At 30.9% G+C, this 17,639-nt stretch overlaps 2 protein-coding genes across 3 annotated transcripts; one reads left to right on the top strand and one right to left on the bottom strand.

Moving 5' to 3' along the window:
• Window positions 1-1,027: 1,027 nt before the first annotated feature.
• Window positions 1,028-11,701, bottom strand: LOC131943857 (116 kDa U5 small nuclear ribonucleoprotein component). The gene is made up of 28 exons (XM_059304147.1): window positions 11,582-11,701; window positions 9,097-9,225; window positions 8,846-8,962; window positions 8,588-8,624; window positions 8,390-8,468; window positions 8,230-8,305; window positions 8,042-8,107; window positions 7,591-7,626; window positions 7,402-7,492; window positions 7,123-7,205; window positions 6,769-6,935; window positions 6,468-6,595; window positions 6,221-6,284; window positions 5,894-5,984; window positions 5,531-5,666; window positions 5,282-5,409; window positions 4,975-5,168; window positions 4,750-4,861; window positions 4,216-4,356; window positions 3,890-3,983; window positions 3,644-3,734; window positions 3,337-3,550; window positions 2,967-3,054; window positions 2,719-2,837; window positions 2,457-2,551; window positions 2,122-2,275; window positions 1,858-1,965; window positions 1,028-1,699 (listed from the first exon to the last, which is right to left on the bottom strand). The coding sequence occupies exons 2-28, from the start codon at window positions 9,214-9,216 to the stop codon at window positions 1,604-1,606; spliced, it is 2,925 nt and encodes a 974-aa protein (XP_059160130.1). The 5' UTR covers window positions 9,217-9,225; window positions 11,582-11,701; the 3' UTR covers window positions 1,028-1,603.
• A 324-nt stretch (window positions 11,702-12,025) lies between these two features.
• On the top strand, window positions 12,026-17,265 carry LOC131943863 (rRNA N6-adenosine-methyltransferase METTL5). 2 transcript variants are annotated; one of them, XM_059304154.1, is made up of 6 exons: window positions 12,026-12,155; window positions 15,156-15,300; window positions 15,763-15,877; window positions 16,470-16,669; window positions 16,758-16,840; window positions 17,095-17,265. In XM_059304154.1, exons 2-6 carry the CDS (start codon window positions 15,189-15,191, stop codon window positions 17,248-17,250), a joined length of 666 nt encoding a protein of 221 aa, XP_059160137.1. In that variant the 5' UTR covers window positions 12,026-12,155; window positions 15,156-15,188; the 3' UTR covers window positions 17,251-17,265. The 2 variants fall into 2 exon arrangements, with proteins under 2 accessions (XP_059160137.1, XP_059160138.1); XM_059304155.1 differs by having other exon boundaries at window positions 12,030-12,118.
• Window positions 17,266-17,639: the final 374 nt, after the last annotated feature.

Raw genomic sequence — 17,639 nt, 5'->3', positions numbered from 1 at the left:
CTGTTAGCCCATGTACCCCACCTGCATTTTACCTGTGTTCAACCAAGTCAATACCTCACCAGAATGAACCAAACAATACTTTGATATTTATTTTTGTGACTACATAAATACACATAGAGAATATGTTATTCCTGTAAATTAAAAGTAGCAATGTTTGTTGGAGTCATGTAGGAGTTGTTAAATTTTAAACATACACTAACATGACTTCAGCTGATTTTAAAAAGTTGACTGTTTATACTTAACTTTTCTATATACAATTTTTCTCTAAAATATTTAACGAAAACAATGCTCTTGCATCATTGAAAAAACCCACAGAACACAATCAAAATAAAAAAGATGATTGGTTGATAGGATGTAAAGAACTGTTACCTTTAGCATCTCTAAGAGCACAATAGATCAAGTATTGATACTCATCCAGAAAGCTGGGATGTCTATTGATGATTGTTCACTTTTTACATAGCTTTTTCCTTCATTTACATGTAAAATATCAAATCTTGCTCTACCTCAATTGTAAAATTGCCATTGATTTATTTATTGCTTTTACCTATTTTGACTACTCTTTAAGCATTGTTGTAGATTTGCTCCGGACATTTTATTCCATATGACGATGAATCAAAACTTTAGTTTCAAAGACTGAAACTCACAAAGTTTTTTCTTAAACCTTATTCAGAGAAGTTGCTAAATATTTTTTTTAAAGTACAGATCAAAAGAATGTCCAATTCTTCATGTAAATAAACAATTATTTATTGGCTTTCTTTATTGTTGGATCTCACAGACTCTATGCTAAGGATTGAAGCATTCCAGAGGAGACTTTCAGTTCTGGCCATACGGAGCTCTAGTTTTTGATGTTTAGTTAACACTAGACTATTGTATTCTCATATCTTGAATAAAATTGTTTTGTAGAGATTAAGAATAATTGTGTGGTTTGTTAAAAATATTTTCTTATAAATATGCAAGATAAAATACTAAATAATTTGTCAAAGAAGTAATTGTAGAGGTTGGGTTTTTTTTTTTTATTTTCAAGAAGAAGAAGTACAAAACAATATTTGCATTTAAAAATATAACAATTAAAAAAAAAACAATTTAAACAATTACCATTACTATGTTCTCTGCGTTTTTCTATTCAACTAAAAGATAACTAAACTCTATATTAAACCTTTTATTATGATACAAATTTAATGAAAAGAATTATAATAACTGATTTGGAATATATTTACTATGATGGATTTACTTATCGTCATTCTTAACATTTTAGTAGTAACTGCTTCAAATAGGTGTAATACAATAAAGTGTTCAAAGAAATACATGAAAGAATTAACACTATTAAAACACAGCTTAAATGATCATCCTACTAATTTCTACACCATTAGAAGTCAACATCGAGTTGCCTAATGTCTCTTTCAACATTTTTTATCAAGCACATCTTTACTAAGTACCAACAAGTGAACAACTTAAAATAATACAGTAATAGTCATTTCATAAAAAAATATCAAACTGCTTGCTCTGATCTTTCATTATACTTAATTAACCAGACCTTTATTTAGTAGCATATGAAAAAATTTTAACCTACAAAAATGGACAGAAACAATGGAAATGTACATTTTTACATAGGGTAATTCAACATGACATCCTGTTTAGCCAACTCCAGCAACATAGGATCATCGAAAAATTTGTTGATACTTACATCCTCACTCAGGCCCTGAAACAATCATTTTCAAATTATTTCTTTCATTGATAAATACAATTGTAAATACTTCTGAAAATTGATTTCAGCTTTTACCAAAACATGTCAAATCTACCCTCAGAATGAAACGTAATAGCTGAATGGCAAGCTTATGTAAAATACTTAATGTTTACCTTTCTCCTGCGTGTCTTTATCATGAATTCTCGGGCCAGATAATTCGCAGGTTGTGCTTCCAATGGTCGAATATGGAGAGATTTATCAAGGGGATCTCCAGGAACAATCTAGTTGGTTGAAAAATATTTAACTAAATGAACATTTACAGCACATTTTTTTTTGTAAACAAACACATTTCAATAACCTTGATTAAAAGGATGATATTGAAATTAATTTTTGCTGAACTGGACAAGAAAATACAATGGACAAAATGCATTCTTTACCTGCCAATGGTGGAAAACAGACAGACAGAATGCCTGGCCTTGTGTATGAGTTCTCAGATCTGTTTCAAAACCAAAAGAATCTATTGCTGGGAGAAAAGCTTTTATGGTGTATAGTGGTGAACCTGGTACTGGGGCGTCTTGAGTCACATGACCTCTAAAAATAGAGCACATTTATAATTTTTATTTATTTTTCTGTAATTCAACTTTCTAAATTTAAAAAAGTGCTACCTCAAGAACTAAAACACCTTGTTCAATGTACAACTGAATTTAACTACTTTAGAAAGTACTACAGTTATGAGATATTTTTATCAGAATTATAAACAAATAATACAAACCTTCTTTTAGCCAGAACAGTATAAACAGCAGATACGCAATCGGCAGGTGCCATAACTTGCACAAATAAATAAGGTTCCATCATACGAGGTGTAGCCTTAGAGAAATCATAATTGTAAACAATTGTAATGATCATATCTTAACAAGTAACACACTAAACAGGCAGCTAGTGGTATAATTACATTAAGTTAGACTGAAATAAAAAGTTAATTGAAATACAAAAAGGTCATGGACTATAGGATATTCAGCAGTAGCTTCACTTACCATAAGAAAAGCTGAATAAGCAACTCTTCTGGCTGTAGGAATGATTTGTCCTCCACCTCTGTGTATTGGCTCTTGAGCTATTGTAGCATCCAGAATCTTGAATTTTACGTTTCTTATGGCTGTATTTCATTAAAACAAATATTTCTTCAACGGTTGTGGATGATTGATTAGAATTGACAAAAACTATATACAAGATGTTTTAAGAGAAAGAATTGTAATGTCTCATTAATAAAAAAAAACCAACATACGTTCATCACACAGCGGTCCTTCACGCGTTGCCCACTGGAATCCCTGTACAATACTGTCTTTCACAGTAACCAAAAGATTTTTGTCAACCTAGAATACAAATTTTAAAAACTTATACTTAGGGTAAAAAAAACAAAGGAAATTAAATTACCTTTTTAGACCTGCCAAACAAAGGTCAGATGAATTAGTCACATATGCTGGGACTTTAGCATATGGTATAACGGTAAGCTTAGCACTATGCTTATTCATCCAACTTTCACTAACAAGAGTTAGGTACCCTGGGATGGATTAGCAACCAAGTGCTCACCTCTTAATGTCATTGCACAGTGTAAAAAAGAAACATTTTGGAAATCATAGGGCAGAAAGACTTACCTCAGAGGGCAGGGTGTCATCTACTAGAATGTTAGGCCCGGTTGAATCTGGACCAAAAGCCCAAATAGAACGAGCTGCCAGCAAATCCCAATCATATTTTGTCTGGAAAAATTCACCCAACTTTTTTCTTGGCCAAGTGATTTGAACAACTTCATTTTCAATATCTTCAGCAAGACCTTTCTCCAGAGGTTCAGCAATCATAGTCAATTTGTTTCTGCCGAACAACAAAATACAGTTTAACACTCAGGAACATTTAAGCTTGCTAAACTTTAAAAGCTTGCATATTCAACAAAAAAAATAGGCTAACTTTTTGTTAGGAGTCTCAGCAAAGCACTTGAGTGATGATGTTTCCACGACTGTCTCACAGAAGGCAACCACAGGATCCGCTACTTTGATGTCTGATAGACAAGAGGGAGAGCGAGGTGTGGATTAGCAGGGTATTTTTTTTTTAAGTTACATTTTTTGTAGAAAGTGTCCACTAAAATACTAGAAAACAACCTCAGAATTTTCCCCCACATTGGTTTTAAGCAATAGAAAATTATTTGCTGCCTACCTATTTCTGAATACATCCTACGCAAATCATGCATGACACAATCCAAGTACAATTCACCAGTACCAAGTACAACATGTTCCCCCGATTCTTCAACCTAAAGGTAAGCACATTTTCATTATTTTAGGTTTGAAGATTTGTATACAGCTGTGTAAACTATTTTTTTTTAAATATAAATTAAATGCAGAGTAAATTATAAAATCCATTGTATCTTTAACAAAATTAAAATCCAGAATAATAATAATTTTCATAATCAAAATGTTAATGCAAAAACATGAAAAACATAAGAAAATATAAAGTAGTCTAGTTAAAAGAGATTGAAATTTTACCTTAGTAGTGAGCAGTGGGTAACTTTTGTTTACTTTACGCAAGCCATCCAACATTTTAGGCAACTCTGATGGGTTGACAGGTTCAACAGCTATTTTAATGACACTAGCAGTATTGAACTTCAGAGGTCGAAATATGTAAACCTGTTGTGGTAGTGGAGTTTTTACAATAAATAAATTACTTTACAAGTATTCAGCTTTGTGATATAAAATAATTTTTAAAAGCTTTTCATAAAATATTTTGTAACATTCATGAATTTCTGATTGATCTAGATCAGGGGTCTCCAAACTTTTTAGACCGAGGGCCACATTAACTATCGAATTTCAGTTTGGGGGCCAGTTTCTTCCAGGCATGTCTTTGATTTCTCTGGGCAAAGGTCCTCAACCATCACCAACAAACGATTTTTCCTTAGACAAAAAGATCTCCGCGGGCCGGATGAGAGGACTTCGCGGGCCGCATCCGGCCCGCGGGCCGTAGTTTGGAGACCCCTGATCTAGATCAAGAATGAAGTGATATTTGTATAACAGCAATGTTACCTCTTCATGCCCGGATACATCTACAATAGTTGATGTCTTAACGATAGGCTGGTCAACACCTTCAATCAAAATCCAGTTACCACAGGAAACTCTACTGACTTCAATTTTGTACCTGTCATTCATTGGTTAAACAATGTATTCAGTTTGGCTAAAAGCATTTTTTTTTAAAATCATTACTATTATTACTAATGCAAACTTAAGGTTGAACAATAGCATTTTGTTTACCTAGCTTCAGCAATCCAAAGTCGCCCAACTTGACCAAGCCTAGAATCTTCTTCATCCTGTAATGTATAGTTTTCACCCAGAATACGAACTTCTTGATTAGCATACAGGGTCCCACTCATGACCCTACCAAATACATGAAAACTTGTGCCATCTTCAGTGGGATAAAGTTTTGTTGTATGTACCATCAGAGGTCCCTGTAAAGCAACACCAGGCAGGTTCAGAGCTTCATCATTTCAAAAATTAAATTAGGACTATTTATTTTTAACGTTGCTGACTGTGCCTGTAAATTAAAAAAAAAACATTCTACCTCAGCTTCACACTGTAACATTTCTTCTGCCAAATCAGAGTCCATTGCTCCTGTGTAGATGTGTTCAATTTTTCTTTTGGCATTTTCTACAGGTGATGGGATGTGCTCTACACACATGTCTACAAAACCTATAAGTATATAACACATTTGATGCTGTTATTTATCTTCAAAAAAATTATTTACTTTTTATAACTAGCAATGAAAATAAAAAATTTGAAATACTACTAGGTAAAAAAATTGTAAGTTTACCAGTAAAATCGCCAAAAAATCTTCTACACACGAGTCTTAGCAATGGTCTTATATTCAGTTTTTGTTCTTCCTTCGACAAATGAATTCCCAACTCATCACACACTCTTGGAAGACTTTCATCTACATCCCCAACAATCTGCAATGAATTGTTTATTCTGGAGTTATAACAAAAAATTTAGAAAGAATGAAGTACTGGCCATAAATGAATAATGGTTGCATAGTTAAAGTGCATCACTCTTTTTTTTCTTATAATATTTAGGCACAATACTACTGTTCTTGGATAAATATTGGATTATTAAAGTAAAAAAGAAAATTCCCTAATGTGTGAGCTGAGAGCAAATTAAAAGATAATGCTAATTTTACCTGCGAAAATATTTTATAAAGTGGCTCAAGGATAAACTCTACAAAACTTCTAGAAGAAGAAGTAGTTGGTGGTTTCTTAGAAAACTTCCTCCTATAACAAAATAAAAAAAGATAAACTGATATACACTGTTAATTAAAATCATCACTGATCATCATTATAATCAACCTGTTGGTTTATAAGTTTAAGACAAGTGAAAGCCAACTTCTGAAATCAAGGTAGACCATGAAGAACAATTTTTTTTAAATGCCAGAGAGGAATGGGACACTTCAAATGCCCTGAGTTTGGTGTTATAATGAAGAGTTACTAAAATACTAAGATACACTTACGTCTTGCTGTTGAAGTAAATGTCACCCCACAGTCTTCTTGCAAATTCTTTATCATTAATGCCCTCTGTTTTGAATATAACTTCTTTACAATACACTATTTAATATACTCTACAATAATAATTATTATATTAAAAAAACCAATAAATAAGATTTAATTTTATTATTATATATAAACATTTATTTTTAACTTTATTTAAAGAATACTGTAAAGAATGTTTTCCTATATTTTTAACGCCACTATACTCACCATATGTCTCTGCATATATATTTGCAAATGACTTCAGTGTAAAGCAGAATCTATAGTATGAACTAGCAAAACAGACGTTGCCAAGCAGTGGAGAAACCATTTGATTTGGATCATCTTCAGCATAGAGACTGACAAAGATAAAGTAAAATTTAACACACAATAAAATATTACTGTTACAATAAATTATCAATACTAATGATTTCTAGATAAGTATCTCATTAGTTGCAAATTTGAACAAAACTCTTTAAAATTATAACACCCATTAACCATATCTTATCCTGTGCTATAATTAAACGCAAACCTGATTATGGCGTTGACTTCGTCAATAATTTGTCTAAGTTTAAAATAAGCATCAGCTGGTGGAAGTTTTAGTTCCAGCACAAGTCTATCAATTTTGTTGATGCAAATTGTCATAGACAATCTTTCCTGCATAGCATGCTTGATCAGGCGCTCAGTGTTTAACATCATCTAAAATTTAGAATATACTTTATTTAATTTTTTGCAAATAAAACAATAGAACTAATTGCTCTATGTATATAAACTTTAGTTCAAAATGTATCTATGTTTAGAGATCAGGAACACTATTAATGGACAGTTTATTTGTTAATTTACACTTGCAACAATATACATAAATTAAACCAAAAGTTTGACCAACCCCTTCAGCTGCATCTATAAAAACAACAACACCATCACTCAGCCTAAAAGCTGCTGTTACTTCATCAGAAAAATTGACATGGCCTAGAGTTAAAAAAAAAAACAGTAGATCTTTAATGTGCAAAAAAATAACTAAAATATTTTATCTGACAGTTTTTTATGATCAAAAAATTAGTTCACAAAAGTTAACCTTTGTGGGTTTTTTTTCAACAAATAAATGTAAATTCTTCTTCCACCTTTCACAATTGTGTAAATAAGCAAATAAATTGTATCTTGTTACCTGGTGTATCCATGATATTGAGCAAAAAAGATTTTGCTTTGGTGTCAGGTAGTACTAGTGTCACAGGTGTAGATTTGATGCTGACACCTCTCTGAATAAAATTTGTAATTTAGTTAATATACTAAATTGTACAATTAAATTATAAAAATTGTTTAAATTTAAATTGACTGTTAAAAGTAGACAGCTTACCTCCTGTTCAGTAAACAGAGTATCTGTGTACCTCATCTGAAAATATTTTTTAAATTTTAGCCATCAATTAAATCAATTTTATTTATAATTAAAATCAAATTATATTGTTCGGCAGATCTAATTGTCTAGCATGATCAGAAGTGATGGAAAAATGTTACTATCAATTTACCTCGTTGGCCTGTTTTATTTTTTTAATATGTATAGATTATTTGCCCTTTTTTTTTACATAAACAGCATAAAAAGTTGTATATGAATGAAATAAAAGAAGCAATAATCTTGCAAATAAAAACTTTAAAATCCTAATACAGATATTATAGATACCCAATCAAATACCAGGCTGATGGGATTGAACAAGAATATCCCATAAGTTTAATTATATACTAATAACTCAAAATGATTAAAACAAAAGTATATACAGCTAGTACTAATATAATAAAGCACATCATCTTACATCAGAATCATAATCACCAACAATTTCTGGGTGAGTCTGTTCCATTAAGCAATCTACAAATGAAGTCTGAAATATTTTTTTTTAAAAAGACATCATAAACAAAAACTTAAGTAAAAAAAATTTCTTACATTATATGTCAATAATAGTTTTTCCACACTAAAATAGAGTAAGCATAAAAGGATCCTTACTTTGCCATGATGAAGATGACCACAAAGTGTAACATTTCTAACAAGATTAGGGCAATCCATCAAGTCAGCAAGAAATCTAAAACAAAAATATTAAATGAATTAGAGCAAATGAAAAAGAGGAAAGAAATGATAATAAATATTTTACAGCAAAAATACTTACTCCATGTTGTAAATTGTAGTTGGTAAATTTTGTTCCACCATGCTGAACTTCTTCTTTTTTACAGGTGCAATAATGGGCTCTGCAAAAAAAATACACTTTAAAACCCAATAATCACTGGATTATAGTATTACTTTCAATACACAGTTCAATACACATAAAATTGTGAAGCAAATATGATTTTAAACTTATTCATGTCACCTGTTAAAGGCTGAGTGTCTTCTTCCTGGACGATGGTCTGATAAGAAAAAAAAATTGAGATAAAATTATACCATGAAATGATAGTGGGTATTCATTTCAAATGTACAAAAGCACAATTCAAACTGGCGCCATCTAGTTTATCTAAATTTATTGTATTTAGTTCCAATTTGATGATATCAGGAGTTCTTTCGAAACAAAATAATTTTAAAATACAAGTAAAACAAAAAACACTTTCAAGATACTAAATTAGCTACTTACTTCAACATCGGGTCCATACACTTCTTCTGGTGTAGGGTAATATTTTTTATCTTCATGAAGAACAACCTGCATTTCAGCTTGATGATCTGCATCATCCTGATCCATATCATCTTCCTCCTTTTGATTTTAATAGTTATGGAGTGTATTTAAATTTAGTGGCAAGACATTGATAATTTATATTCAGTAAACTTATATGCAGTCATATATTAGTTTAAAGGTAAAAAAAATTAGGTTTATGTGTTCATACTTACATCTCTATCAGCATAGTCATCATCATCATCATCTTGGTCTTCTTCTTCTTCCTCTGCATCATCACTGTCTAATTCTGGGCCAATATAATTTCCAAATTCATCATACAGATCTGCATCCATCTTTGTTGTCTAGAATGTAAAAAAAAAAATCTTTAGAAATGAGCTGCAGAGTTTTTTGTAACAGAATTATTAGTCCCTATGTAACCTTAAATTTCGAATTTGTTCATTTGTTTTCTATTTTCAGAGTGCAAACCGAAAACCATGTGTATTTCATTTTCCGGAATGTCATAAATAAATTTGTTTTAAGTAACCTAGTGAAAAAGTCTCTTGCTGTATATGGATGTTTAATGAGCGTTTTTAATAGGTAATATATGCATATTTTAATTTCTAGCCTGCCTACCTTTTGTGTTAAAATAACACTATACTAATATTATGATGAAATAAGCTGCCAACCAATCAAACGCACGCATTCTCAGCGTTTTGGTTGGTGGCTGACATCATGTGATGCGTTTTTCTAGCTAAATAGGGCAGTGTAGTTTGATTTTTTTTTACGTTTTTCAAAATTGGCTGAAAAATGACCCCTAAAAAATTGGACAGCCATTTTTCAAAGTAGGGCTGTTTTTTGTGTGTGATGTTTGGATATTAACAACTGGCCATGTCAACAGGTGTCAAACCACGTGAAGCAATTGATGATTTTGGTCACGCATAAATATTTTCGTACGTTCTCATGAACTAAATACCAGTTTCTTGACAACAAAACCGGAAGACAATAAATTTGTGACAATTACGACCCTAGCGGAATGGAATTTGAAGATTATTAAATAAATGATTGCATTGGGTTCATGTATAAGTATTGATCGTATAGTTGTCTACAGTAATTTACCTAATAAAAAAGGGCAGTATGAAATAATGGCCATAGGTTGCTGTGTAGTGTGCAGTTTTGGAAAAGGTTAATTAATCTGCACTGACACAGATCCCCTGCAGACTGTTAAATTGGCTTATTGTTAAAATCCTACTACTTACGAATTAGTTTTGAATATACACATCACAAAAAATAATCCCAAAGAAAACACAAAAATAAAAGTGAGAAATGCACACCATTGAAATATGAAAACCAAATTTGTCAACCAGCCATCTTCAGTTAGAGGTCATTAGCCAACATGTGCCTTGTGAATGATGCTATGTTATTAATTTAGTTTCTGATGTTACATGACATTTACATACTAATTAACAAAGTTAGAGAATTCCAATATTATATCAATATAATCCCAATATTGAAACATAATTTGAAGCATAAATAAATAAGGAATAAAATTCCACAGAATGCAAGTTTTGCTGCTTTCATCCGTAGTGTGTAGCCTAGTGTTGTGAGTAAATTCGCATGATCTTATAGTTGTCTACAGTAATTTACCTAATAATTTTTTAATTATTAGGTCATCGATAGATAACACATCTTAACGGGGTTCAAAGTGTAACTTTATATTCAACTAGGCAAGAGGTGGAGTCATTCAAACTATGGAGCTATATTTCTTCCAGAGACTAGGCTTTTTTTCTTCAGGGGGTAGGGGGTGAATAGGGTGACACTGGTAAAAGTATACATTATCTACATAAATTACATTTTATTTAGGGGGTAGACTTCCCAGGAAAGCAGAGTTGGAAGCCGGCATTTCATTATTTTCATTATTATTGGCTACAGTCCTTTATTCCAGTTTAATGAGGAACTAGGCTACGCGTTACGATGTCTCAAAAATGTACATAAGGTACTGCAAAAAAGCCTATTAGATCTACTGAAATGGGTAGGTATTTGAATTTGTTTATTTATATGTAGATGTCGTTACCCTAAAAATATTTGGAGACACATTTTAGTAATATCGAAAGTACAGCCAAGTATTAATATTAAAATATAATGTTACTATCGGTAGCTGTTACTTAGAGCAAGACATTATTCCAATAGTTCACCTTATTTGCAATCTGAGCTTGAAACTCGCATCGCCAAGCAATCGTACAATAATAGGCCTAATGCTTGTAAGTTGTTACTAACTTGAATGTTAGGCTAGGCTAACATGTCAAACATTACTGTGTGTGCATGATATGTGGCCTGACCGTCTGAAAGGAGATTGATTATATTGTTGTTTTGAGTTTATATTTATTTAGCCATTTAGCTCAATGCAACAAGCCTGCCTGTTGGCTGAGCCTAGGCAGGGGGATACGTTCTGTCCAGGATTCAAAGGGTCGACTCAAAATAGTGTCCAAAATTCAAAATTGCCAAATCATATACCAAGGTCTGATAGTCACATTGTTCAACGGAACCTGCCCACTAGGTTTGTAAGAATTGCACTACTGGTTCTAAATTATTAAAATTAAGTTGTAGGAGTATTGATTGTTGGAACACAGTTGTCAGTGGGATAGCCCTGGCTTAAATCTACGACACGGCTTTTCCCAATCGACTGAGAATAGACACTAACGAAAGCTAAGATATAATTACCAGTAGGGCCTATAATGTATAATACTGTCTGGTCTCCAGATCTAAAATGACCTAAATCGTCCAAACTTAAAATTAAAAACAATCTTTTTTAGCTATTTACGTATTTACGACGGATCGGTGTCGTTTTCGCGTGTTGTTTATCAATTACTTTTTACTGTATTATGCCGCTTGCCAGCGTTTCTGAAAGTTTGGTTTTCAAAAAAAAAATTAATTTGCATACAGATTGAAATTGCATTTGACAGTGGGAGCATATGCTTTTGATATTTTTTTTGTAGAATCTAAAGCAAAATATTCCAACTATCTAGGTATACTGTTTTATGTCTTGAAACATTAGGCTACATCAACAAAAATTTAAACATTGAGATCTAGATGCTAGATCTAGAGGCAAATAATATTTTCAGGGTTTTTCAAACGCTAGAAACTCTTTTAAAAATGAAATTAGCTTAGGTCAAGTAAGTCGAAACAATCGATAAGGAGATTTTGTTTTCGTACCACTCGTAATCAAATAAAAATCAAATCATTTTAATACAATTTTTGGTAATCTTATCGTTTTAAGTAGATCTACGTAAAGAAGGTGACTCATTAAATTTTAGTAATTATTTAAGGTCAAACTCCATTTTAGCGTATTTTATTCCCCGATTCACCTCCAGTTGAGCGTATTTTTTATTTTATTATAAACTACCACTGAAACACACAACAACAAAAATCTAGATTTAACTTTTTTTTTTTTTGAAATATGTAGATCTACGTGTTATTAAAGATTTTCTTTGCAATGGAGTAAAGTAGAAAAGAAACGCATAATTGCAAGGCATGATGAGGATACTATTAGGGTTGTCGGCATCCGCCGAGTTCGCAGTAAAAACATGACCCGAAATCGCCCATTACTTTCTGATACCGGACTCACGAGATTTGGTTTTGCATACTAATAAGTTTTTAATTTATGGTAATTAATTAAGTTTAAAAGGTCATTTCCTAAGGTTAATTAAAAAGTAGAGTGGTTGTCCCTTAGTTTTAATGGCTTTGCGACCTGATTACATGCTGTCTCTGCTTTGGTCTTCCCTCTGTATCAAGGTTAGTTTCAAATACGTTGGAATCTCGATTTTTTAAAGGATTCCTCTAGATGAGAGTAGATTACTGATCAGACATATCTTAAGTAATTGGAAATGAAATTTGTTTTTGGATATTTTGACTCCGACATTAGTTATACTCCTCCGAACGTAGTCACTGTATGTAGGTCACGCTGCCACCATTGTTATATTTTTTCATCCCGATCTTCCGGCCTTTAAGTTTGATCAACTAATAACAGCATTCTTATGGCATGTGCAAACAAATCTAATTTTTTATTTCAAAATATATTTACATACCCATCTTTAATTTTTTCAGCTCTAGTTCTAGTTTTGCAGAATATGTTTTTCCTAAAAATCCAATTTTGTCAGACTAGACTGACAAGAGTCAGACCTAGATCTAGGTTACCTGTCTGTTGCTATACACTAGCATTGTGCTAACTGTAATTTTAAGTATTCAAGTTCTACTTACCCTTAGATATAGTTATATGCTGAAAATCAGAATCCATACACAATTCACACATAAAAACATTGATCTGATAACTTCATTTCACTTATTACAAAATGGCTTTTATATGGACTCTACTTCACCTGCCCAAAATAACAAGGCAGTTATAGACACATTACAGTGTTCAAGTCATAGTCATTTACTTTAGATTTCTGACTTTGTAGTTTTCTCATTCACTGTATTTATATAAAATATTGCTTTAGAAACATTTTCATATTTGCGCAGCAGTTTTATAACAAAATGGCTTAAAGATGGACTCTACTTCACCTGCCCAAAATAATGAGGCAATTATATGCACATAACAGTGTTCAAGTCATTTACTTTAGATTTCTAACTTTGTAGTTCTTTCATTTGCTGTATTTATATAAAATATGGCTTTAGAAACATTTTCATATTTGCGCAGCACACAGTTTTTTGGGGTTATGGGAGGAAGCCAACACAAAAATATAAGTTCTGTATTATTTTTATTCATTTCAACAGCATTTACAAGTTCTATATATCATTCTAGTTAAACTCTGCAAATATGAACAAAATACAACTGCAAGTAAAATAACTATGCTCAATTTATTAAGGTATACCATGACTTGTCACAATTGGCCAATGCAAAAGCAAGGGGATTCCACCCCTCACAAAAAAATTCGCAAAAAAAAAACTATTTGAGCTAGACAGAAAATTTTTTTTGTTTTGTTTTCATTTTGTTGAGCTCTACAAGAATATGTAATTTTTATTTTTATATGATGATTAGTGCTTTTTTACCAAAATCCCTAATACTATAAATTAACTTACATGAACGCACAATGACCCTAAGCCCTAAGCCCTAAGCTATGACGTATGCTGATTTTATTAAAGTCAAAGTGAACTCACAGTGAACCTTTGACCATGTACTCGGCATGTAGGGATTTTCTCACGCCGACGATCACACGCTATTGAATTAGATCTGTAATGCTATTTATAATATTTTTTACCTTTTCTAATCAAAACACATTCATAAAAAACTAAGTAGATCTCTAGATCTATATCTATCATCTAATGATTCTAATCCTAGTGTTTTCCTAATGTTTTTGTGTGTTTTGGCTGTGTTTATAATAAAATACACTCAACCGGTGGTGAACGTGGTGCGGTGATTAAATATGCTAAATTGGAGTTTTACCTTATTTCACATCTTTAGGAGTATTTAAGTTTTGAAAGTTACTAAACTAAAATGTTTCAAAGTTTCATTATTCATTAATCATTAATGTAGGTCTACCTGTCTTTGAACAATTGTATTAAAACTTTTCAGTAAAAAAAAAAGACTAGCGATGTTTTCATCAGATGCAACCAAGCACGTCATTTACTTGTTTAAGTTTATTTTTGTAAAATTATAGTTAGACATTCAATTGAATAACAACTCTAACTTACAGATGGCCGCTGTTTATATATATAATATAGCAAATTTTGCTTGCAAACACTGCTGTTTAATGTTTAAAGTTAATTTCTGGCCTATATTGATATATTTAGCCATTGCTTTTTGTTTATTATTAAGTTATCTATTATATTTGAAACAACTATCACAATATAGGCCTACTTTTACTAAAGCCATAAAAATGAGGCAACTTTTTTTTCAAATTACTAGCCTCGGTTGATTTTACGCACCTAAAATGATAGATTACCAAAATAATTAATGTCTTTGTATGTCTTATCACTTATCTATATAGGCCTAAAAAGGCTTTAATATATTAATTTAATACAAAATATAAATAATCTTATAATAATGATTATTATTTATTTTATTAGTAATAATGTTAATTAGGCCTAATTGATATAAAAATAATAATTGTCTATCTTAATCTATGTCCTATGACATGTCTATAATTATAGTCATACTTAGTAGATCTAGAATCTCAGTAATAAAGAAGTTTTTTTATTGGTCACTACAAATTGACAATGTCAAAAAACTATAAAATATTTAGGGCCCATACTTCTAAATTTTATATTAATGTAATTACATTTTTTTCTTAAACAGTAAAACTTGATTCCATGACTGAGTGCTGAAAATATGATGACCTGCATGAAACGAAAAGAGCTGGAATCTTATTTGCAAGATGTGGATGTATTTGATAATCCAAAAATAAAACTTGAACAATACCCCACAACACCACACATTGCAGGTGATTACTTTATACTTATATATATATATATATATATATATATATATATATATATATATATATATATATAAAACAAAAACATCACAACTTATCAATGGTAAAGTAGTTTGTCTGAACATTTTCAGCACCTCCTACAACTTACAAATGACACATGCTAGTAACTTCCGGGGTATTAAGTAATTTTAAAGTTATTATTTTTGTATTCAACAATTAAAATTTGTAATAATCTGACCTTAAATAATTTGACTGAAATGTGTAACATTTATAACTTATTGTACATGCAAAAGACAATAGCCGCTTCTTTTGTGACCTTTATAGCTATTGACAGACAGTTTACTAAAAATGAAAAAGATGCTTTAGAATGGACCAGAAAAGTTTTAATAAAGATTATAGGGTGATTGTGTTAACAGTTATTTCAAAGTACTTTTAATTTTAACTGAATATAACTTAAAATATTCCTAGCATGTATGCTGCACACAATTTCTGCAACGTATGATGATTTGGCTGGAAAAACTATAGCAGATCTTGGTGTAGGTTGTGGAGTGCTAAGTATTGGGGCAACTATGTTAGGAGCTAGGTAAAAGCAATTTCTGATGTACAGTTAAAAACTTCTAAACTTTACTTTATAAGACATTTTAACTTTTTAAAACTAATTTTTATATAAATTTTGGTACTTGCTTAATGTTTTGTATAAATATATGTATTTTACACATATAAATATATACATATATTTATATAAATAAATGTAAAATATGCAAGTAAAATGTATGTACCAGGCTCTATTTTAATTATGTTTTTTTTAATTAAGTGCCTAAGTGGTGTAACTAAGTCAGATGTCACCCCCTCCCTTGTAATAATTGTCAATTTGTACTTAAAAGACTATTTAACTTTGTTTAATATCTAATGGAACTGGCTAAAAAGCATTTTTCTTCTGTACATTTTGCAATTTTTTGCCTTGGTGTCACCCCCATAAATGATGTCACCAGTTGTGGTCCGCACCCCCGATCTCGCTACACTTCTGAAGTGCCTACTAGTATGCACTACAGAGACCAAAAAGAATTCTTATAGTTATATGTGGATTTGTATTTTAAATATTGCTAAACATTCGATCTGTTTATTATCCTTTTTGCTAAGAAGAAATGATTGTAACGTTTATAATACTCATGCAGGTATGTACTTGGTGTTGATATTGATGAAGATGCCTTAGAGATATGCTCAGGAAATTTAGAAGAATTTGAAATGACAAGTATCGATCTTGTTGCTGCAGATGTAAAATATCTGTTTGGCTCTAACCCTGAAAACAGTCGTTTGTATAAACAGTTTGACAGCGTGGTAATGAATCCCCCTTTTGGTACCAAACGTAATGAAGGTTAGTTTTTAAAATAACAGTTTTTTATAATTCAAACCATTCCTTTTTCTAAGTTCCATATTTTAGATGAATTTTATTATCCTTTCAGGAATAGATATGGATTTTCTGCTGGCTGGTCTAAATTTGTCTAACAACTCAGTTTATTCTTTACACAAAACTTCTACAAGAGAGGTAAGTTATTTTATCTGGAATAGTATGCCAGGTATGTTTTTAAAAAAAAATGTTTTACCAATGTGAGTCCCATATAAAGAACATGCTCTTGCATGAATAATTTAAAACCTATTACATTTATTATATAGAATAATATCCTTTTTAATACCTTAGGTGTACATTAAGCTATTACATTTATTATATAGAATAATATCCTTTTTAATACCTTAGGTGTACATTAAGCTATTTACATTTTTTTTCCTTCACTGATGTAGCATATATTGAAAAAAGCATCAAGTTGGGGAGTAGAGGCTACTGTTGTAGCTGAGCTGAGGTATGACTTGGCTAACACTTTCAAGTTTCACAAGAAAAAAGTTGTCGATATTGAAGTAGATTTTATCAGATTTTCTCATACAAAAAAATTAAAATAAACTTTTTCTTATACATTTCTGAGTTTGGGTTTTTAATAGACTTTTAAATTACAGAATTTTAAGTAAATCCAAAAATTTAATTTGTACAAAAATAGGCAGTTAATAAGTTATTGCATACATGAATCACATAATTAACACATTTTTATAGATATCAACATAAAAAATATATAAATTTAAAATATTTTTTAATTTAACTAAAGTGCATTTTTTTTAAAAAAAACATAAAATAACAAACATGGAGTTAAAACAATGTGTCATGATGATATAATACAAGTACAACTATTACAGCTCATTTAAAAATCATAATAAAATTATCATAGTTGCATCTTTGAACTATTAAAATTATTCTGGAAATTTATTTCATACTTAAAAAATGAAGCTATCATTTT

The sequence above is a fragment of the Physella acuta genome, unplaced genomic scaffold (assembly GCF_028476545.2).
Source record: "Physella acuta isolate Inbredline_101_S28 unplaced genomic scaffold, ASM2847654v3 ptg000470l, whole genome shotgun sequence".
In the NCBI taxonomy this organism is placed as follows: Eukaryota; Metazoa; Mollusca; class Gastropoda; family Physidae; genus Physella; species Physella acuta.
Note: the sequence above shows the minus strand (reverse complement) of the source record. Positions and strands in the feature narration are given on the sequence as shown.